This window comes from Mycteria americana, chromosome 7, assembly GCF_035582795.1.
Source record: "Mycteria americana isolate JAX WOST 10 ecotype Jacksonville Zoo and Gardens chromosome 7, USCA_MyAme_1.0, whole genome shotgun sequence".
NCBI classification, from domain to species: domain Eukaryota; kingdom Metazoa; phylum Chordata; class Aves; order Ciconiiformes; family Ciconiidae; genus Mycteria; species Mycteria americana.
Window position 1 is genome coordinate 68,523,234 of NC_134371.1, and position 21,578 is coordinate 68,544,811.

General features: G+C 57.3%; 1 protein-coding gene across 1 annotated transcript in view; it reads left to right on the forward strand.

Annotated features, from left to right (window-relative positions):
- SGIP1 (SH3GL interacting endocytic adaptor 1) overlaps positions 1–21,578 on the forward strand; it is a 59,482-nt gene that overhangs the window by 17,299 nt on the left and 20,605 nt on the right. Inside the window, exons 3-13 of the mRNA XM_075508945.1 lie at positions 4,650–4,713; positions 7,029–7,053; positions 8,487–8,564; positions 9,745–9,801; positions 10,373–10,427; positions 11,376–11,551; positions 16,206–16,230; positions 16,683–16,734; positions 17,787–17,872; positions 19,159–19,251; positions 20,536–20,610. Coding sequence (XP_075365060.1) covers positions 4,650–4,713; positions 7,029–7,053; positions 8,487–8,564; positions 9,745–9,801; positions 10,373–10,427; positions 11,376–11,551; positions 16,206–16,230; positions 16,683–16,734; positions 17,787–17,872; positions 19,159–19,251; positions 20,536–20,610 — 786 coding nt within the window. The remainder of the gene's footprint in view (positions 1–4,649; positions 4,714–7,028; positions 7,054–8,486; positions 8,565–9,744; positions 9,802–10,372; positions 10,428–11,375; positions 11,552–16,205; positions 16,231–16,682; positions 16,735–17,786; positions 17,873–19,158; positions 19,252–20,535; positions 20,611–21,578) is intronic.

The following is a 21,578-nucleotide window of genomic DNA, read 5'->3' on the forward strand; positions in this document are numbered from 1 at the left end:
ATCCCCAGTTTTCCGACACCTCCGGTAGCCCTGCGGCCGATGGGATTTCGGTGGCCGAAGTTCTGTGGCGCTGCCGGGCAAAGTCAGGACGGGTCAAAGGAGCCGCGTTCCCGGCGTGCCCCCTACGGCCTGCGCAGCGAGGTGGGTTGAGTCGAAGGGGTTGAGTCCCCATCCCTGGAGGTATTTAAAGGACGTTTGGGTGAGGTGCTGAGGGACATGGTGTAGTGGTGGGCTTGGTAGTGTTAGGTTTACGGTTGGACTCGATGATCTTAAAGGTCTTTTCCAACCTATACGATTCTGTGATTCTGTGGGGTGCCTCGGGGCTTTGGGAAACCCTTGCCTCTGGAGATCTGCGAGGGGATGGGTCTGGAGGGGGGAGGAAAGCTGGCTGTCTTGCCCAGGGGCCCCCGGAGGCGCTGGGTACAGAGCGGGGACAGCCGAAGGAGCGGGCCGCGTCTTCGGGTGACGCGTACCGTTGTTCGTGCTGGTGTCACCCGGCGCCGCCGCCGCAGGGCCACGCGGATCACCGGGTCCTCCTGCCGGAAACAGTTTGGATCCGGCACTTCTTGACTGGGAGAAGTGGGATTTGATCTCCATTAGAGATGCTCTTAGAGCATCGTCCGAGGGGTGATTTGGGCTCCTCCCGGCTCTGCGAGCCATCCCGCGATGCCCCACGTGGATACGCTCTATTTTCTTCTTTCACACCCGTCTTTCTGCTGCCTCACTGCCTCTTCTCTGCTTTCTCTTCCGCTTACCATCACCTTTTCTCTTCCAGCAGTAAATCTGTCTTGTCCTGGGAGGTTCCCCCGAACCCGTAGTGTTTCCATGTATCATTCCCTCTGTGGACAAGATTTTATAATAATACTAATTTTTTGATAAGGATGACTCTTGCCAGGACTGGTTTCATGGTGCTTCAGCTCCTAAACCCAACCGGAATGAGGCTCGAGGACCGAAGCGCGCAGTGCCCTTCCGTGCACAACCCTCGGCTCTGTCCCCGCACCATCAGACGGGGCATTTTTAACAGCTCTCTGGGCTGGGGTCGGCCACGTCCGGGGAGGCATCGGCTCCTCTGAGCTGCAGCCGCGTTGGGCAAAATCACCGCGCTGTCGCCCACCAAACCGTGGCCCGCTCTGGTGTCGCGGCCAGGGACAGGCGGTGGGGTTCGGCAGGGGACCCGCTCCCGCCGGCTCTCGACAACCGTCTCCAAAGGCGGCTTTCATTTCTGTTCTGCCGTTCCTAAACATCCCTTTTCCCCCCTCGATCGTTACCGTTTTAAGCAGATGGTGGGCCCATTATGTAACCGAGCAGAAGGCTTCGTTACAAAATTTAGCCAAATTGGGCGCTTCTGCAGATAAGACTAAACAACGACTCGTTTCTGGGGCTTTCGGCCCTCCCCGTTCTACTTTGAGTTTGGAGGATGAAGTTATTCGAGGGGGTGAGATCAAAGGAAACCTTCCTCAGTTTTATTAATAACTCGCTTGAGTCTTGCAGCAATTGTAGGAAAGCTGGAAGGCAAGATGTAGTAAAAACGCAGCTGGCCGCCCCGGGCTGCGGGGCGAGTCCGGGGGGTTCAGCATCGCTCCCGGCTGCTCGCGCTGCCCTCAGCGGCTGGGGGGGGGTGGATCCCGTAGGCTGGGGATGGATGGATCCCGTGGGCTGGGGGGGGGGTGGATGGATCCCGTGGGCTGGGTGGGGTACGGATCCCGTAGGCTGGGGATGGATGGATCCCGTGGGCTGGGGGGGGGGGGGGGGGGGTGATGGATCCCATAGGCTGGGGGGGGGGGGTGGTGGATGGATCCTGTGGGCTGGGGGGGGTGCGGAATCCCGTAGGCTGGGGATGGATGGATCCCCTGGGCTGGGGGGGGGTGGATGGATCCCGTGGGCTGTGGGGGGGGTGCGGAATCCTGTAGGCTGGGGATGGATGGATCCTGTTGGCTGGGGGTGGTGCAGATCCCGTGGGCTGGCGGTGGTGGATGGATCCCGTGGGCTGGGGGGGGTGGATGGATCCCGTGGGCTGGGGGTGGGGTGGGTGGGTCCCGTAGGCTGAGGGGGGTGGATGGATCCCGTGGGCTGGGGGGGGTACGGATCCCGTAGGCTGGGGATGGATGGATCCCGTGGGCTGGGGGGGGTGGATGGATCCCGTGGGCTGGCGGTGGATGGATCCCGTGGGCAGGGGGGGGTGTGGATCCCGTAGGCTGGCAGGGTGCGGATCCCGTAGGCTGGGGGTGGATGGATCCCATGGGCTGGCGGTGGATGGATCCCGTAGGCTGGCAGGGTGCGGATCCCATGGGCTGGCGGTGGATGGATCCCGTAGGCTGGCAGGGTGCGGATCCCGTAGGCTGGCAGGGTGCGGATCCCATGGGCTGGCGGTGGATGGATCCCGTAGGCTGGCAGGGTGCGGATGCCCCAAGTGATTCCTTCATCCCTGCCTCTGTAATGCTTGCTTTGGGCAGACTAGCGAAGTGCCCTGGGTGCGGCTTTCGGGAGCAGTCCCTTTGTTTCCCATTTCACAGAGGGAAACGTCCAACCCAAAAGCTCCGTGAGCAATGCCAAGGAGACCTGCTGGAGCCTCTCCTGCTCCTGCCCTGGCTGGCTTGGTCCGACTGTTGGCCTGAAAAACCACCTGGCCATAGGGTATCGAAAACCTGAAGCATCCCACGTGTATTTTGTTAATATAATTTCAACCCACCGATTTTTGATGTGCTGCAGGAAGCTAGCATTTGTGTGCTCGTTGCATGCTTCAGTCAATGCCCAGAAGAGCAGGATGTTCCCGGGGAAAATGGAAAATAATTTCAATTCAAGGGCACGTTCAAAACAGAAGGCAGAGCAAAGAAACCCGGTCTCCCTGAAAAGCATCCGTCAAACGAACTGTGCCGGGGCACACAGCTCCTGGAACAAGTGCACCCACGTTCCTGGGGTGCCTGGATTTCAGGGGATTTTCAGGGTGTCCGGATTTCGGGGGATTTCAGCCGATTTCAGGGGAGCTACAGGAGATTTGGCTCTTCCAGCGTATCGCTCGCGGTAGAAGCTTGAGGTTTTTTCATTGAATCTCAGATAGCGTTTTTTAAGGAAGCAGGTTGTAGCACAAGTACAGCTCTGTGCTTCTGGTACGGCGCACGTTGCGTAACCGCGTCCCAGTCGCGGCAACCCTGGTTTGTGCCGCTGAGCTTTGCCCGCGCCTCCGCAAGTCGTTGCACGCCGCGTCGGGGAGGGGAAGGCTTGCAGCAGCAGGGCTGCGCGGGCACGCGTGCGGCCGACGGCGCTCCCGACGGCAGCGTCTTCGTCTTCCCTGCAAATTCACCCCGTGGCTGTCTCCTTGCCGCTGGACCGGCGCAGGTGCCCGTGGCTTCGTGGCTGAGCTCCCTGCGGGGCTGGCTCCGCACCCGGCGAGGGGGCGGCGGGGGCTCTGCCAGACCCGCCTCTGCTCCCCGCCGGTGGGCCCCGGGCTGCGGCTAACGGTGGTCCCCGTTTGCTGGGCGATGGCTTGACTCTGCTTGCCGCGAGGTTTTGGGGAAGGAGCCGCTGCCGAGCGGGGACCTGCTGCGGTTCCCGAACGCTCGATGCGGCCGTCTGCCGCGGGCCGGCCCGTTGCATCGGTGTGAGCCGTTGCGTTCGCTGCTCCAGACCGTCGCCGCATCCTTGCAGCCGTGGCCGCTGTGCCCGCCTGACGGTGCTTCGCTTTTGGGTAACTTCCGGACCGAAGCCAAACTCCTCGGAGCTCCAAAAGAAAGAGGCCAGAAATAGCTGTTCGAGACTCAAGGGCCATGCTTTATATCGGCTGGTTCGGCCACCAGGATCTCTAAATTACACCCTGACCTAAATTAATTGCTATCGTGCCGCCGGCAGCGATTGCACGACAAGCGTGTCCGGCAGCGTCCGGCGCGAGAGCAGCTTCCAGCCGCAGCCGGGTCTCGGCAGTCGGGCTGGACGGCCGCCGCCGGCAGAAAATCATCTGCCGAAAACCAGGCAGCCAAGTGAGACGCGCTAGCTTAAAGTGCTCCCAAAGCCTTCCTTGGTGTGCTTGCTGCAAGCGGTTATGAAAAATCCCTCTCCTGGATAGCTCTGAGGCTGGGAAAGAGGGAGAAACGCGCAGAAACCCGCTCCCCTCCATCTGTTTTTCAAAGTGCTGCGGTGGTGGCCGCTGCCCCGAGGGGCTCCGGGGCTTCCCGGCCGGCCCTAGCGTCGCTGGTACCAGGCGTGGTTTTAAGCACCGTGCAGATCAAGAATCGGTGCAGAAGATAACCAGCCTCATGGCTTAAAATGTATTTGTTTTTTGGGTTTTTTTTTTTTGGTTTTCTTTTTTTTTACACCAAAGGGGGGTTTCCCCACCCTTAGTACCCACATGCAGCACGGCAAAGGAGTCCTATAATTAAGACAGCAAGCTTAGAAATATTAACTGTGAAATATGTAGTCGCACGTGCTGAGATCAAGTTAATAAGCGTTAAGGAACAAATAAAAGGCATAAGCAAATGTACACGCTACCCGCAAAGTCCTGCGGGCAGTTTCTTGGGTTTGGGTCTTTCTTTTTTTTTTTTTTTTTGACGTTATTTATGAATTACAGCTGGCAAGGGAATAAGGAACATTTAGGAGGATTCATTTGAAGCATAATATTAATATTGCATTCTTATTTATATCCCTTCTATCCACAGGATTGAAAAAACGTACAAGGAAGGCCTTTGGTATACGCAAGAAAGAAAAGGATACTGATTCCACGTAAGTCGATGAGATATAAACCACATTAATATATAATGATGCTGGGGAGAAGTTGATGCCAGCGTGCTGGGGCAGGAAGGAAGCCGGTGCATCGCAGGCGTTTGTCATCCTTGGATCAAGTCTTGTAATAGCAAATACATTTAAGCCATTTCCACGTGCCCATCCAGTGGCCGTCAAATCAGGTATTTTCTGCGGAGGTAATAAAGCCGGTTCGCCCCGTGTTTGCAATTTACGGCGACAGTTAGCGGTGATCAGAAGAAAATTGCTCCTCTGAGAGTTTCAGCAGATTAATCTCTGCCCAAACTACGGATTTGCCCGTCTGCTTGGGTATTTTTAGGTGCAAATTCAATTTAAAGAGATGCCCGTGCAGGGCTGCGCGGCTGGGGCAGGCTCGGGACGGTGAGGGTGCGCAGGGCTCGTGGGGCGCACGCTCCTTCGGCTTTGCTGCGAGAGATGCTTTTGCTTCCCGGGAAAACATCTGGCGGGGGTTCTCGCCACATCTGGCAGGGGACGCTGTGCACGGGTCTGCACTGCTCGGTGCCGCTGGCAGGGCACCGAGCCCAGCGCAGGGAGGGCTCCCGGCTGCCGCTGAGGGGGCTTCGGGGGGGATGTCCCAAAGCAGGGTGGCAGAGGAGCCTGTCCCGCCCGTGCGCCGGGGACGGAGCGGGCGAAAGGCAGCGGGGACCCCGCTCCTGCGCCCGCAGCATCGTCCGGGTGCTTAGTGTCCGGCACAGCAAAAACCCTATGGGTTTTTTTCTTTTTTTTTTTAATTTGTTTTCCTGAGCTATTTTATCCCGGTGGCGGTTGGTGCGGTTTCCCGTGCAAAGGGAGACAGCCGCTGCAGCTCTGCGGGTCTGGCCGCGCTGCCGGGGCCACGTTGAGCCCGGATGCACCGGCACCTGCGGGGCTTCGCCCGCTGCAAAAGGGGGCCCAAAAATATGGGGGGGACGTGGAGCGTACCCCCAGAGGGCTGTGCGGCACCGAGCTGTTGTCCTGCTGGCAGAGGGGTCTTGTCACCAGCAATGGCGGCTGTCCCTCCACCAGCCAGGCAGGCTGCGGGACAGCCAGGACCTCCTGCTCCAGCCGTGTACGGCTTCATTTATAATTTATCAGAAGGATGGGCAGGAAACGGGCTGCTTCGCATCTTCCTCTTCTGCTCACGGCAAATCAATGGAGCCACGTCTAGGTCCTGCCTTTAGCCCGCTCCGTGATTTCCACGCTTGCTTGCAGCAGCCTGCTCTTCCTAGAGGCTGAGGAAGCTGGTGGCACACGGAGATAACGAATCCTGGGGCGTTCCTGACGGTAACGAGCTCGCGGAAAGGTCACCGTGGGGGAGATGCCGCGATTAGCAAGCAGCAGCGATTAGCACGTCGCAGGGTCACGTCGCAGTCGTGGCCCCGAACGGCTTTGAGTGCTCTCCAAATGTGGGAAATGTGGAAGCAGAGGGGATCTTTGCTACTTCCCCAAAATTTCGGAAATATTTGTGCAAAGAGGTGAAATGCAAGCGAAGAGAGACGGGAGGCAGACGCGTGTGAACCGGAGAAGTTCAGTGGAAGGCGTTGGTCCCTGTTAAACCAGAGCCGGTCGGGCAGCAGCTCCCTGCAGGGTTTTGCTGATGCCCCGAGCCAGACGTTAACTCGTGGCAAATCTCTGGCAACGCATAAAACTTGGGAGCGTGTGGGAGGTGGAGGAGCCCGTCTGGTTTTTCATAAGCGTATTTTTTGTCTTTTCACTAAATAACTCGGCCTCCTTAGACAGCGTTTAAATGTGGCTGCTGAGCCTGCCGCACCGTTTGCTGTGACCGAGGGCCAAATCCCGTAAGCGGCTGGGGATTAGGATCTCTGAGGAGTCTCATCAATTTTCAAATCCTTTCAAAAGAGAAGCGACTGTGCTTCTGGCAGAAGAAAAAAAAATCTCTGAATTACTCTGTATGTCATTTTTATTGTCTTCTGCCAAGGGGACGCACACCCCGGGCAGGGCTGTGGCCGTGGGATGGGTGCAAGGAGGAGCCTGCCCGCCGCCTCGGCCGGGAAAGCGCGGTCGTCGGCAGGAGCGCTTTACTTACTGATAAACACAAAATGTATCATTTATCCATAAATACAAACTTATCAATAACACGAGAGCGCCGGCACCGAGACCCTCGTGCGGGTTTCACAAGGAGCGCGTGGCAGGCAATTTGGATGCGCTGACGATTTCATAATTAACCCCGTTGCTGCTGTAGATTCATTAAGAAAACCATTTCCCCGGTTAAGCGGGCAGGGGTGCAGGAAGACGTCTGGAGCTAACAGGGCTGCCTTTCTTTCTGTTCTTTGCAGAGGGTCGCCGGACAGGGACGGCATCGTAAGTATTGCACGGACCCCCTCCCGCTTTCTTCCCCTGCCGCGGCCCCTTGAACGCGAACTCCTCCATCGGCATTTTGTGAACCGTCTCTTCCTTTCTGTTTAATATAGAAAATAAATTTCAGGAGGAAGCGAGCTGTTGAAAATAACGACATATTCCAGGTTTTCTACAAAATTAACATAAAGAAAATAACAATATGGGAACACCTGCCGAGCGCCGTGGGCAGAGGGACCGGGTGTCCTGCTAAAACCCCCAGCTCCGCATCCTCGTTTCTGCTCCCGCTAATTGGCTTGGGTCAGATTTGCTGTACAATTAGTTAAGGGAAAATTGCCAGGACAGCTGTTTCCAATACCTATTTTTATTTTCTATATTCAACTGAAAATAAGGAGATACTTGGTTTTGAATTATTGCTGCTTTTATTTGTGGCGCTGGATAGAAATGCCCCCGCTAGATGCGGGTAGCAGACGGACCACGTCTCCTTTAGCCATTTGATTTCAAGTTTCCAAAAAAGTATGTTGGGTTCAGACTGGGACTGTGCTGGTGGTTATTTCTTGAGCAAATTCAGACATTAGAAGCTCACCTTTAAAATAAAAACGAGAGACGCTCGGGAGGCTGGGCAGGGAGAGGGGTGCTGGGATGTCTTTTACAAAGCCATCCAAAAATCGGGGTGCCGAATTGGTCCTTTAGAGAGATCACTTTTTTTTTTTTTCCCCACATCTGACCCAAGATCCTTGGCTTTGGGCTCGCCCTGTGTTCGTAAGCCACTTGCTAAGAAATAGCAATTAAAAAAAAAAAAAAAAAAAAAAGAGTCTGCAGCTCGGCGCTTTAACCAAGGCTCTATTCAGCAGTCATCAATAAAACGCAAGGAGCAGCCCGGAGCCGCTCCCTCCGCCGGCAGAAGTGCGTGGGCAGCCCCTTCTTGCCGGGCGTGGGTGCGGGGACCTCGGGTGAGCTCGGGTGCCCTCTCAATGGGGCTCCTATTCTTGGCTTTTCCCGGTGGCTCGCTCTTTAAGCTCGGTGCAGGGCAGGACAGGGGCTCCAGCAAGCTGAAGGATGCAGAAATGCAATTTTGGGGGGGGGGGTAATGAAGCCGCCGAATGTATCGGAGGCAGGGGAATTGGAGCATGGAGACATTTAGTATAACTCTTCCTCCTACAACATGTTCTCACCATAACACTTGCAGCCACCGGCGTGGCCAAGAGGCAAATCCTCCGACTGCTGCATAGAGCCCCGTTACCTGCCCCCAGTAAAACCCACGCTTACTCCTAAGGGAGCCGCAGCTGAGCCCTCCTTTTCTTATAAAACCGTGTTTGCTGATTCCTTGTAACTTATTTTTGTGTTCTTAAAAAAACAAACCAACCAACAACAACAACAAACCCAACCAACCACCCAATACTTTAACCCTTTTTCTGCCAAACCCCAATCCCTTCCAGCCGCCCAGCCCTCATCCCAATGAGCCACCTTGCAATAGCAAACCCGAGAGTGTGCGTGAAGGAGGAAAAAAAAATTCGGTAAGGAAAACAGCTCGGTTTACAGCTACGAAAGGGTTGTTAAAAACAGTGAGTCGTTTTTGTTTTGAAATCCGGAACGTAGGGAAACGCCATTTAGGTTCAGTCAGGTGGATGTATGTGTTGACTAGAAACGGGGTTAAATACAAAATGCACTGGGGGAAAAGCAGAAGTCCCACGTATCGGCACCCAGAGCCCGATTTTTCACCCTTGTGCCTCTAACGGGGCTGCTCCGTCCTTGGGCAGCACCCTGAGGACCGTGGGGTGAAACGCGGAGGAGGAGGGTGCCGGGGGCCTGATCCGGCCCCCGTGCTGCTGCTGCCCCGGGCCGGTGCCTTGCCTTCGACCCTCGCAGGGTGCTGGGGCGGGGGGTGCTACCTCTGGCAGCTGAAGGCAACCGGCTGATCTAATTTAGGTGCCCAAAATTGAGAACCCAGCCTAATTCAGTCCCCCCCCGAGCTGGCCTTGCAGCACTGCTCGCTGGCTGCGGTGGCCAACGGGAGCTTTGGGCATTTTTTGGCTGCCCAGAGCAGACCGGCAAAGGGGTCCCGCAGGCGATGGATGCCCAAAGCCTCCTTCCAAACCGGCCCCCCCCCCGGGTCCGAAGCAGCAGTAACCTGTGTGCGTGTGTGTTGGTGCGTCGTGACGTGTACTAATGCCGCATCCCAGCTGGGTTAGCCCGGACGCCTCTCGCTGCTGCAACCCAGCTTCGCCACACGGTGAAGGAACGACGCCCGGCTTGCTCTGCGGGCCGTTTGGCTACTGAATAAGAGAAGCCGAATCCTTCTTCCAGCGCGTTCTGGGGAAGGTGTCTATCTCCCGATAAATAGCGGTGCTACCTGTGCTCGAGGGGCACCGGCAGCCCCCGCTGCCGCCAGCTCTCCCCGTGGGCTGGAACACCGCAGCAGCCGGAGGAATGGCCGTTTCGTTTCTCTTCCTTAAGAAATGTTCTAGGTTCCAAAGCAGCCTCTGGTGTGGAAGACCTTCCAGAAACGGGAAACACTCTTGCGTGTGGCTGACGTGCGGCTGCGGAGCCGCTCTCTGCAGTGCCTGCCCGGGCAGCCGCGGGGTCCCCCTGCCCAGCGGCATCCTAGCCGTGTCGGTGCACGCGTATAAGGCACGCTGCGTTCTCCTCGTTTCCTTAACTTAAAACTTGGGAATTTTCTTTTCCGATGTGTTGCAGAAGAAAACGAATGGAGCCCCGAATGGATTTTACGCGGAGATCGACTGGGACAGATACGTAAGTGTCCCACGGAGCCTCCCCTCCGTCCAGCACCCGTGCGGCTCCCGACGGGGCACCCGGGCTGTGCTCCCATGCCGCCCGTTTGGCTTTCTGGGTGGCCGTTTTGGGGGGTGTCCCAGTGTTAGCTGTGTCCAGATAGGTGTTTCGTATCTGCATGTTAATTAAATAGCATAAAACGGCCCAGACGCTGGGCAGCTCTGATGCCTGACGCTCCGCAGGTGAGGAGAGCGGTGCCCGGGCCCGCGGGACGTCGCGGTTACCCAGAGAAAACCCTGGCTTGCAACCAAACGTTGCAAAAAACTTTCCGCAAAAATTGAGCGTTGCGAAATCTTACCTGTGAAATTTTACCTGTGAAAGGCGAGGCTGGGTGCTGGGCCCCTGCTAAACGCCCCAGCGGGTGCCGTGCCAGGGCACGGGTGCTGCTTGCTCTGTGCAGCCCCAGGGCTAGCAGTGGGCTTGGGCTGCCCGGGGCTTTGCTGGATGTTGCTTCCTGCAGGAGACAACTTCCAGCTTTCCAGGAACAGAATGAACGTTGCTAATTGTTTGGGGTTTTTTGTACCCTATTCAGAATTCACCTGAGCTTGATGAGGAGGGATACAGCATCCGACCCGAGGAACCAGGCTATATCCTTTATTGTCGGCTTTGCCTCTCGGTTCACAAACCGTAAGATGAGCTGGGGTTCACCGGCAGGCCACTGACTATTTTTATTTATTTATTTATTTATTTATTACGATGATGACTATTATTAATTTTCCCTTTTTATTTCCCTTCTGAGCTGTCGCTCCAAAGCTAAAACTGGCTCCCGGGGGGAATTACCCGATTTTCATTGCCGTGAAACGAGGAGGAGGCGTGAGCAGCGCGGGGAGCACGCCGGTGGGCTGCCCCGCGGAGACCCCCGTGCCCCAGCCCATCTGCGGTGGGCGCAGGGCGCTGGCGGCGCGGTGCTTCGCCACTGCTGATGCTGGTTCGGGGTGGAAACGATCCGCGCGGCAGCGAAAGCACGATGAGCAAAGATGAATTTGCAGCTCCCGTAATGGGCCCTGCTAAGGGGCGAGGAGACTCTGACGGCCAGGGCCCGTGCACGTGCCGGGTTTGTACGTTTTAAGCCGCCTCCTCGCAGCTGGAGGAGGGTAAGTGGGAAAGCACAATTTCTTCCTCTCCTGCCGCTGAAAAATGCCGGCTCGCTGCGGGCGATGGGCCAGGACGGTCCCGCTGGGGAGGAAACCCGCACGCTGTTGCAAATCGCTGCTGGGCTAAACCAGGGCTGGCTTTATCGCTGCGAGCTTTACGGTTGGACTCGATGATCTTAAAGGTCTTTTCCAACCTATACGGTTCTGTGATTCGGAGCACCAGGTCCCGCCTGCTCTGCCCGCGCATGGGTAAAGCCGTGAAGCATCCCAGCAGCGACAGGCACGGCAGGAGGATTTGCCCTGCACGCTCCTCCTGCCCCGGCGTGTTGGGGATACGCATTTTGAAAACACCTAATTCCCACTCTTCGGGGAGGCTTGAGCCTTTGAATGCCAAGGCTCTGCCCTCGCAGCAGCAGGAAACCTTCTTTAACTGTGCTCTACCTACCAAAGGAAAGCACTTCTACTCCTCGAGCGAATCCGAAGAGGAAGAGGAGGCGCACAAGAAGTTCAACATTAAGATCAAGCCTTTGCAGGCCAAAGACATCCTGAAGAGCGCGGCGACGGTGGACGAGCTGAAGGCGTCGATAGGCAACATCGCGCTTTCTCCATCTCCCGTGGTGAGTCCTCCGTGTTTCCGTCTCTCGCCCCGGTCGCAAAAGCAGTGATGCTCCGCAGGGCTCGTCCCGAGCCAGCCGGGGGCTCTTCCTTAGGTGCCGCTGGTTAAGTTTGCGTTTATGGCCTAATTTGTGGGGTCTCGTCTATATAGAGGCAATAACGTGACTGCAAGGAGATCTCGGATGTATTGCGGTGATGTTTCCAGTTCAAAATGTCTTAAAAAATTCCCTCTCCTGCTCATAAAACAGGGCAACTGAGATCAGAGTATACTATTCCCTTATTTTTCGCCTTTTTCCTCATTTTTCAATGTGGTCATCGTTCAAGACATAAATCGGACGGGTCTTGCCCTGATTCCCGGGACAGGGAAAGCATCTGTGGGGTTTTCCACGCGGCTGCCGTGGGGTGTTAGAGGGACGTTTCTTACCCAGGGCTCCTGGAAGGAAAGGGCTTGTCTCCCGAGTCCCTCCACTAGAAATACCGTCACCCTCTGGTTCTCCCAAGGCTCGGCAAGATTTCTGTCGTCTCATCCCAATCTGTTCAGCCGCGAAAAGATTTGATTTTTGTCTTTCGGTGGGCTGTAGTGTCTTTTCAGATGAAGCTTTTATGGTTTATAAATAGCCTGTATCCGAAGTGTGAATGGATCTCAAACTCTAAGCAAAGAGGAAATAAAATTACTGCGTTTTATTTCTTCTTTCCGAACCAACACAACGTCACCGATTTTTAATGAAAGCCTCTGGGACAAGTCACTGTCCTTGGAAATACCGAGTCCCCCCGGCACGGCCCTGCTTCCCCCGATGCTTGCTCCCTTTTAGCGACGTGCGCTTCCGGATGCTTTTTGCACGGTGGCCAGGGAGTTTCTGGCTGTTAGCATTCAGGGGTTAGAAACTGCAGTCGCCGATTTTGGGAGGCACGGAAAAAAAAAAAAAAAAGAGGAAAAAAAGAGGAAAAAAAAGAAAAAAAAGAGGAAAAAAAAGAGGGGAAAAAAAGCCCCAAACCAACACCTCACCCACCCCCCCACCAATTCAGCAAAAGGGCAGGGGGGAGTTTTGGAGACTGGCAATTATTTATCAAATAGGTGGATAATTTTGATCGAGAGAAAAAAAAAACCAACCAGAATTTCTTATTGCGAACACAGGCTAATTTGGTTTTGCAAAGCGACGGCCCCAGCAGTTTGGTGCACACGCGTGTATAGGTATATAACGTAGGAGCCAACATTCTTTTGGGAGGAGAGAGGAAAAAGTGCAACATTTTAAAAACGGGATAGAGAAAGCACTGAGAATTTATTTCGGGGGCCAAGTCTGTATTTGGTGTCTTCTCCTTCCCTCGTGGCTTTTATTTCTGCATCCCTTGCTGGCAGCCGGCCCCTGCCCCGGGGGCTCGCTGCCCGTCCCGGGTGTCGGTGGCTCTGGCACAGCCGCGGCAGAGGTGGGGAGAGGCTGCTCACCGATTCTGCGCCGCAGCCTGCCGTGCGGGGATTTCAGAGAACCCAGCCAAAAACCATAAAGCGATGTCGGCTCTAGCAATAAATAAAGATCTATTAAGAAATTATCGAACGGTTACGCTCGGCTCCTAGCAGTCCGAAGCTCCTTGGTTGTTTTTATTCTTATTGACGAAGTACTCGGATAGTTTTGCACCGGTATACGAGGGTTAGGCTGCTGTGGCCAGCAGTTCTTCCGCACCTCGCCTTTTCCGGGAAAACAAAACCCCACAAAACGTGCATTTTGCTAGGTACGATCCTGTGTCTCCTCTTCTCCGGGGTGCTGTTTCCTGCTGAGGTCAGGGGGAGTTTTGCCGTCGGTTAGGAAGGATTTAGCCCCTGGCAGCGCGCCTGCGTGCGTTAGCGTGGTGCGGTCCGAAGCCTGCCTTTTGGGCGCTGGGTCGGGGCACTCCGTGCTTTGCTCGGGGGAAACCCCTGTCCCCGCCGCCGGCAGGGCACAGCCCGGGGCCGGGGCCGGAGCCGATGCCTCCCTGCAAAAACCAGTGCGGACGTGCTCTGCTCAGCCCAAAGGGCTCGGCGAAAAGCCCTGTGCAGGTTGAACGGAAGGAGCCGTGCTGCTTCCCCGTGTCGGGATCCGAAATCCGGCGTACGGAGCCAAAGGGCGCGGGTGGGGAGGTGAACGGTGCCGCGGCCGGGCGCTCCCCGGCATGCCGGGTCCTGGCAAGCGGCGCTGGCCCCGCTGTCCGGGAAAGCACCGGTGCCCCGGGCAGGAGCTGGCTGAAGGAGCTCTGCATCCATGGAGTTCCGTGCTTGGCCGTCCGGGTCCCTGCCCTTGTCCTGGGCTCGTCTCCTCTCCAAAACCAGCTGCAAAGCCCTGCTCCGGCACGCCGGCCCTCCTGTGCACCGGCCTCTCCTGGGAGAGAGCAGCGGGATGGGAGAGGCCGCGTCCACAGGCACTGTCCTCCCCGTCCCTTTGGGGCCGAAATCACGGTGCCTGAACCTGAAGACAAGAAGAAAACCGGAGATGCTGTTGCAAACTGGGGCCAGCTGCCTCCTCGGAAGCCCGGTAGCTCAGGGCTCGTTTCTTGAGAAGAAGTACGGAGATGGCGGTACGACCGGCCCGTGCCGCGTACCGTACCGGCAGCAGCCCGGCATCTTCAGCCCTCCCACCCTCTTCCCTGCCCCTTCCCGCCGGCAGCTCCTGCCCGCTTCGCTCTTCGTGCCACGGCAAACTCAGCCCCGGGAGCGGGGGCTTTGTGGTGGTCGGAAAAAATAGTCAGGGGGCAAAGCTGATCAGTAATAGCCTGAAGCTGGAGCACTCGGGGGTAAAATCGTGCTCCTGCCTTTCCTCTCGTACGGACCCTTCCAAGACAGGGAAGAGGGTGGGAGAGGGCCCCCGTCCGTAGCTCGCGGGGCCCGCTGCCGACGCGGCGTGCGAGTCCTTTCTGTGAGACGGCTCAGGCGCAGGGGTTTATTTCGATGTGCTCGCTCTCTCGCCAGCCTCCTGTCTGAGTGCCCGCAGCCTGGCCGGGCGCAGGCGCGGCTGCTCTGCTCCCTGTGTAACAGTCAGGCACCCGACGCTGCTGCTCATAATACAAACCTTTTATTTCTGTGTTATCCCTTTATAGAAAATATCTTATATTCTCATTTTCTTTCTTTTTTTTTTTTTTTTTTAATTTTTCTGCATTCTTTTAGAGGAAAAGTCCGGTAAGAAATACAGTTTTTTATCTCTTATAATTTTTTAACACGGTCTGGTGTTCTCTTGTTTGCACGGTCCCCGTTTTGCATGTCTCTGGAGCTGAAACGTAAGAGGCGAATAACAAATCCTCCCATTTCGGAAGGCACGATGCCTATTATTTTCCTTCTCCCTCGATTTAATTTAGAGCACTTTCAAATAGAGCTAGGGGCTGTCTTTGCTTCGAACGTACCTAGCCGGGGGGTATGGTTTGGGTGAAAAAGCCGGTGGTTTCGGACAAGATGTATAAGGGCGCAGTTTTAGCTGGGCGTGTTTTGCATCGGTCGCGGCGCAGCAGAAGCTACGAGAGCAGAGCAGCCCCTGGCTGGTGGCTGATCCCTGGTGCCGGGGTATGCAGTGGTGCTGCCTTCCCCAGGAGGACTGGGCTTCAGACTGGGCTCAGCTGGGGAAACCCCCCCCCCCGCTCCTCGGGGCCGGGCTTCCCTCCGGGGTCTCTCCGGACGCTGCCCTCCGCCTGCCCGGTGACCGCGGGGCTCCCCGCGAGGGTTGCCGGGGCCGGGGGGGCTGCGCGGAGGAGGAAGCCCACCCGGCGCTGCGGCCCGAGAGCCGTGACGGAGGGACGCGATGGGGGACTTGGGGCGCTGACCTGTCCCTCTCTGACCAGGTCTCTCTTCTCTCTTCCTTCTCGCTGACCGCAGCGGCGCAGCCCGGTAAGCATCTGTGCTCGCTGCTTCTGCCCCTGCTGCTCCGGGAACGGGGGTGCTGGGGGGGGCCTGAATCGGTGCTGGGGTTACGTGGCAGGGGAAGGGGTGCCGGTGCCCTCGGCCGCCCCGTTGTGTGACCCCACGTGAAGGTGGGACCTTGTCCCCCCGGGCGATGCGAAGGGGTCCCGGATGATGGGCATCCCGACGGCTCAACCCGCATCCTTGCGAACCCCCGGAGACCCTGCCCTTGGCGCAGGCAGCGCTCGCCGTCCCGGGGTACCCCCGCGGCCGGTCCCCCCCCCCCGGCGCGGCTCCCGCTCCCCTCTCTGCCGTGCAGCCCCAGCCCCTGCGGTCTGGGAGGGGTTTGGCTTTTGCTGCCTGCGGGCCCGTGCGCGCTGTGCGGCGGGAGCGAGGATTTGGATTGCTGGAAAGAGGGGATGTGGCTTAGATCGATTTGCAGCCCGTCAAACACGAGGATTTGGGGTTCGTGCCGCTTCTGATGGGGCGAGGGTGGCAGTGACGCCCGTCAGCCGCTCGCCGTCGGGACGGCCGTAAGGCAGCGCTGCCAGGTGATGGCTTTAGGTGGCTCGAAACCCTCTGGGAAGGGTTTTTCTGCTCCCCGTAGGCTGGGAGCAAACGGGATTTCACAACGCACACGTGCAGCTGGGCACGTTTCGGCCGCGTACAGTAAATATCGCCCTGGATAGGCAATTCCTGCCACATCTGCTGGGCTGCTTTGCTCCTGCCGTGTCCCTCCTTGGGTGACAATTGCCATGCGCCCTGTGCACTCCGCTTACCTCGTGTGTTTCTAATTCCAGGGGACGATTAAAAGGAATTTATCCAGTAAGTATGTTCTGCGGCCTTCAAGAACAGTTATGGCAGGGTGGTGATGGTGGTGGTATTTTGGGGAGGGGAAAAACAAAACAAAGAAAAAAAACCAAAAAAAATAAAAAAAAAGGAGGAGGTTAGGTTTGCTTTAAAGTGGTCCCGGCAGAAATGATGGCACCCAAATGTTTTCCGTAAAGAAGGCCATATGGGGCATCCCTGGGGTACCCTATAGAAACAGTGCAGCTCCCTGCTCTGGCTCTCTACAGAAATAAAATCTGGATTAATAAACCAGACCTTTTACTGCCAGCACCTCCATCATAGCAGGCGTGGGACGGGACGCGTGCCGTGCCGGTGGCAGGGCTGGTGGGAGCCCTCCTGCCGCCGCCGCGTGCCGGTGGGCTGGGGGTGATGCTGGGGGGCGGGCGGGGGCACGGCTCTAACCCCGCACTCTCCGTCCTGTGCCGCAGGTGAGGAGATCGCCCGGCCCCAGCGTTCCACGCCGACGCTGGACCCCGCCAGGTCAGTACGGAGCCCTTCGGCATCGTTATCCTACACAGCCGCGTTCGGGCACATCATCCCGATGCGGTTTCTTAAACGTTTTGATGGGCGATTGCGCGTTTACACCGCTGCTCGACGGGAAGCATCTGTTTTCACCTCCGGATTTTGATCCTTTTTCATGTATACCTGGATAGGTGAACCCCAGAATACCACGGCAAACGTACTGCCGCACAAATATTGCCACCGCCTAGCCGGGCTACCCGACCGTGGCTCAGCAAAGACACCGCCGCGGAAACGTCACTTTTATAACGTTTTAGGCTCGCGAGACGGCCAAACGTTTTGTGTTTGGTGTTTAAATAAGCTGAGTCAATGCTCCGTGCCGCTGGATGCAGGAGGCACGGGGAGCTTTGGGCCCAGGGGCTCTTTGCTCAGGTGCCGCGTGAGTCCACGAGAAGGGAGCGGAGGTGCCCGGGCGGCGACGGCAGATCCCCGGCCGAACAAAACCGGGGGGAACTGAGGCGCCGATGGCAGCGGCACCCCTGGTTTCGGACGCACGGCATCCGTGCTCGCTCTCCCACCGGAGCAGCAAGGACATCCGCTGCTGGAAGCCACCTCCAGCCCGATCGATGGGGAGAGCTGGCAAATATTGATTTGGGACAGCAAACAGGCTGGTTGGCACGGAGCGAAGCCGAATCTCAGCAGGAGCGTGCCCTCTGCCGCTGCAGGGTTTTACTCAAGGCGCGTTGGACCTGAGCGTGGTCCAGACCTTGACTTTTTTTTTTTTTTTTTTTTTCCCCCTTTTCCGTGCGGTCTGCGTAGCTCTGACTAATCCCGAAGCAATCCCCAGGGCCTCAGCGACTGCTCGGGCACCGCAGGGTTTGCACCGTAGCGCTACGGCCGGTGCTACCGCTCTCCTCTCCTTTTTTCTCTGCCTGACACCGTGCCTTTTGCCAGGTGCCTGTTAGTCTAGAACATAAACGCTCTCTGAAAATATACGTGTCGGTGCTCAAACACCAGGTCTGAGTACAAACCTGACCCTCACGGCGTTCCTCCGCGCTTGTCTCGTCCCGCAGCAAGAAAGCCGGGGAGGACCCCGCCGCGCTGGCACCGCTCTTCGGGCCCCCGCTGGAGTCGGCGTTCGAGGAGCAGAAGCTGGACGGTGGGTTGGGGGACACGGGTGACGTCCCCTGGCCGTGCCGCGCCCCGGGGACGGCTGGCAGCACCCAGCTCTGCCGGCGAGCGGGGCAGCCCTGGCGACCAAGCCCCCGGCCCCCCTCCGCGAGGAGGGAAAAACCCCAAATCGCAGCAGACCGCGATGGGCGGGGAGTTGCGTTCCAGGCGGCGCGGGGTCGGGGTTATAGGGGTTGTGCGGAAACAGAGCGAGCCTTTAAGTCGGTGAATTGTGCGGTCTCGGGACGGATCCTGACAGAGAGCGGGTAACGAATGTTAAAAATACCGACTTGCAAAGGAAACCCCCCTTTTGCCTGTTTAGCAGGCTCTGCCGACGCGTGTTTAACAGCAGCGGCCGTTAGCTTCTGGCACCGCGGCAGCGTTTCGGCATCGCGCTCATTCAGCTGCAGGGGGGTATGAACGGGGCTGTCTGGCAGCGCTCGCCAGCTCCCCGTGCCCGTGAAGACGTCCTCTCAGTAATGCCGTCTTTTCCCAGAAACGGCGTTCCCCGGACAGCAGCATAGAGACACTTTGCTCCCCCCGCCCCAAGCATTTATTTTATTTATTTTTTTTTTTTTTTTTAAAGCTTCGCCCGAGCGCCGCGATCTTGCGAGGCTTGTTCTCCCCAAAGAACAAACCCGTTCACCCGCCGCAGCGGTTTGTTCCCGGAGAGATCTCCTCCTCCCAGGGACGGCCGGCTCTGCCCGGCTCTCACGAAATGGCCACTGCCGCTTGTAGCCTCGTTACGCCTCGTAATTAAGGGCTCCGGTTAATTCTTGTAATCAAAGCTATGTTTGCGTGCAGTTCTCGACACGTAAGTCAAGAAAAATAGTGCAAAAAGTTCAAATGAGATCTAGAAGAGGGTTTTTTTTTTTTCCCCTACGACCTGTGTGAATATAATTGGATCTTTTCATTTTCATACCTGTTTTTTATTGCGTATCCTAAAATTCCAGGCAATTTCTGCAATTAATGCAATGTTTCGCTTAATGTAATAAGCCTCCAAATACGTAAATGGCATTGTTTTGTTTGTCAAGCAGCATGAGTGTCAAACTAATTGCGTGACCTGTTTAAAAACCGGGCAAGCTTGTAATTATCTAACATTACAGAAAAGCCCCTGTCTTTAATTAACGAGAGCTTTCTGCCACTATTCAGTTTCTTCTCTTTCCAAGCCTCAGATGAAGGCGTCTCATCTGTGTGCGTCGGTATTTGTAAGAGAATAGTTTTATCGATGCCCTTGCATGTGTATTTATTTATTTTTGATTTTTTTTCCCCCAGCTACTCTAGATCAGCCTGAGATATGGGGTTCGGTCCAGCCCGTCACCGCAAGCGTGGAGTCCCCAAAGCTACCGAGACCTTTTCCAACTGGAAGTAAGTGACCGTGCAGGTTATCAATCAACCGAAAATAATGGCTACATACAGAAATCAAATCTTTTACTTTTCCTCATCCAGCCGCCTGTACTGTGAAAAGCTGTCGGATTTTAATCCCGTAGCGAGTCGGAGGGGTTTTTCTGGCCCTCCTTGGCTCCAGCTGCAGTGCATTAGGGCGGAGGAAAGCCGGGGTTTGATAAGGGATGGGACGGATGGCACCCAGCGCGGGAGAGACGACGTTCGTCCTCCCCGGGGAAACGCGCTTCTGCTGGCCGGCGCTCGATTTGCGAGGAGAAAATCCGTGCAAAATCTACAAAATCCTACGTCTCAAATGGCCCGCGTGGAGCCAGCGGTTAAACCCGCCCCGCCCTCGGAGGCGAGGAGCTCCTGATCGTTCGTGTTAATGAATTCCCGAAGGCTCGGAAGTACCCGTTTGTCCGGGCTGACGTAAGGAAGGGCAACGCAGCCCCGAAGCCCCGGGTTTCGCTGCGGCTTTGCCCGCAGCAGCGGGGGGAACCGCAGCCTTTCCTCCTCCCTAGCTGCAAAGCCCGCCGTTCCTTATCCCCCCCTCCTTTTTCCCCTTACTAGCCATCAGCACGCCTACTGCGTGCCAAACCCGCCCCGGCGCCGCCGGCTGGCTGGTGCCGACGTGCCGAGGCCGAGGCAACCTCTGGCCACCAAGCCTCAAGCTTGCCAGGGGGCCGTGACGCTTGCGGTTGAAATGGTTGCTTAACGGTGCCGAGCGGCAGGCAGAGCAGGCGCGGTGCTCCCGGGTGCTCCTCCGGGCGCTTCCCACGGGGATGCTCCTTACGCCGGCCTTGCAAAAACGCCCCTGCAAAGCCGCGCTGGGTTAATTGCCCTCGGCGTTCCTCCTCCCGCGCGCGCTTCCCGGATCCGTGCGGGATGGCCACGTGAGAAAGGCAGAGGCAGACGTGTGCCTCGGAGGTTACAGGTTTTAATGAAAATGTTAGTTTGGGGTTTAAAACGTGAGTATGACCTAAGATTTAAAAACCGCAGGGAGGAAGAAACAACAACACCCGAACCGAAAAACCTAAAACCCAACCAAAAAGGCCACCGGCGACTGCTTGTCACGCAGCGAAACGCCGTAAACCCCCGAGCTGCGGGGATGCTCCTGCTCGCCCAGCAATCGTCCCAGGGCTGTGCCGCTGCCCGCTCTGCGCCCCGGCAGCACGCCGCCCGACCCCCCTTTCCCCAGCAAAGCCGCGCGCGTTCCCGAACGCGCTGCCGCTGACTCTTGCCCTCTCTCTCCGCTCTGTTTCGCAGCACCTCCACCGCTCCCGCCGAAAAACATCCCGGCCACGCCGCCGCGCACCGGCTCTCCTCTGACGGTGGGAATAGGTAAAAGCTCGGCGCCGCGCCTCCTCGCGCGGGCCCTCGCGCAGCCCCGGTAGACTGATCCAGAGCCCGCGGGGGCTGCGCTGGGGGGGGGTCGGGTCCCCGCGGCCGCGTTTTGGCCGCGGATTTAGCCCTCGTGCGTCCTCTTTCCCTCGCACTCGCGGTGCTTCAGCGGATGCCGCAGTCAGGGCGACGCTTTAGAAGCGGTGCAAAGACGCCTTTGACTCCCGAGCCTGGGTTGCCGGGGTGAAACGAATGCTCTCTTCTCCCCCCGCCTTTGACATCGGTCGCTTTTAGAACTGAAATGCAACGCTGACCTTAAAGTCCTGCTCAAAATGGGGAATAACTAGAGCGGTGTTACTGCCTGGAGCGGCACCGGACGGGCCGTGCTCGCGGAGTAACGGGGCGTGCGGCACCTGCCTGTGTCGGGGGGCTGCTCCGGCCCCCCCAAACTCCTCCTGCTGTCAGGGAAGGTGGGAAAAGCCCCGCACCCCGGTCAGGCAGCCCGGGGCCGGCAGCGGGGGAAGCGGAGGGGCAGGGGAGGGAGAATGAAGCGGTACCTGGAGTAAAGGACAGCCCGAAGGAAGGGACTGAAAGCCGGCGCTGAATGCAGCCGGAGGCCGTAATGCACTTATAAGCGTATAATTCACGTCGCTGGCAGGGCCGGGTCTGCTGGAGCTGCAGGTTTTGAGGAAGGGCGGGCAGTGCCCGGTCTTTGGACCGGGACGCAGTAGGACACATGCGTACAGAGCACCTCGGGGCGTTGTTAACATCGCCACGAAGGAATCCCCTGCTCTGAGCCCGCTGCTCTACCCATCGATATTTGATTCGTGCTCCCCTATCTTGATTTTTCTATTTATCTAAGCAGCCAGCCTGGCAGAGCGTCCACCTCCCTACGTAGATTCATCAACACGAGCACAGGCGCTGCCAGCCCCGTGCGATGGTTTACTTGCTGGGGTCTGGCTTGCTGC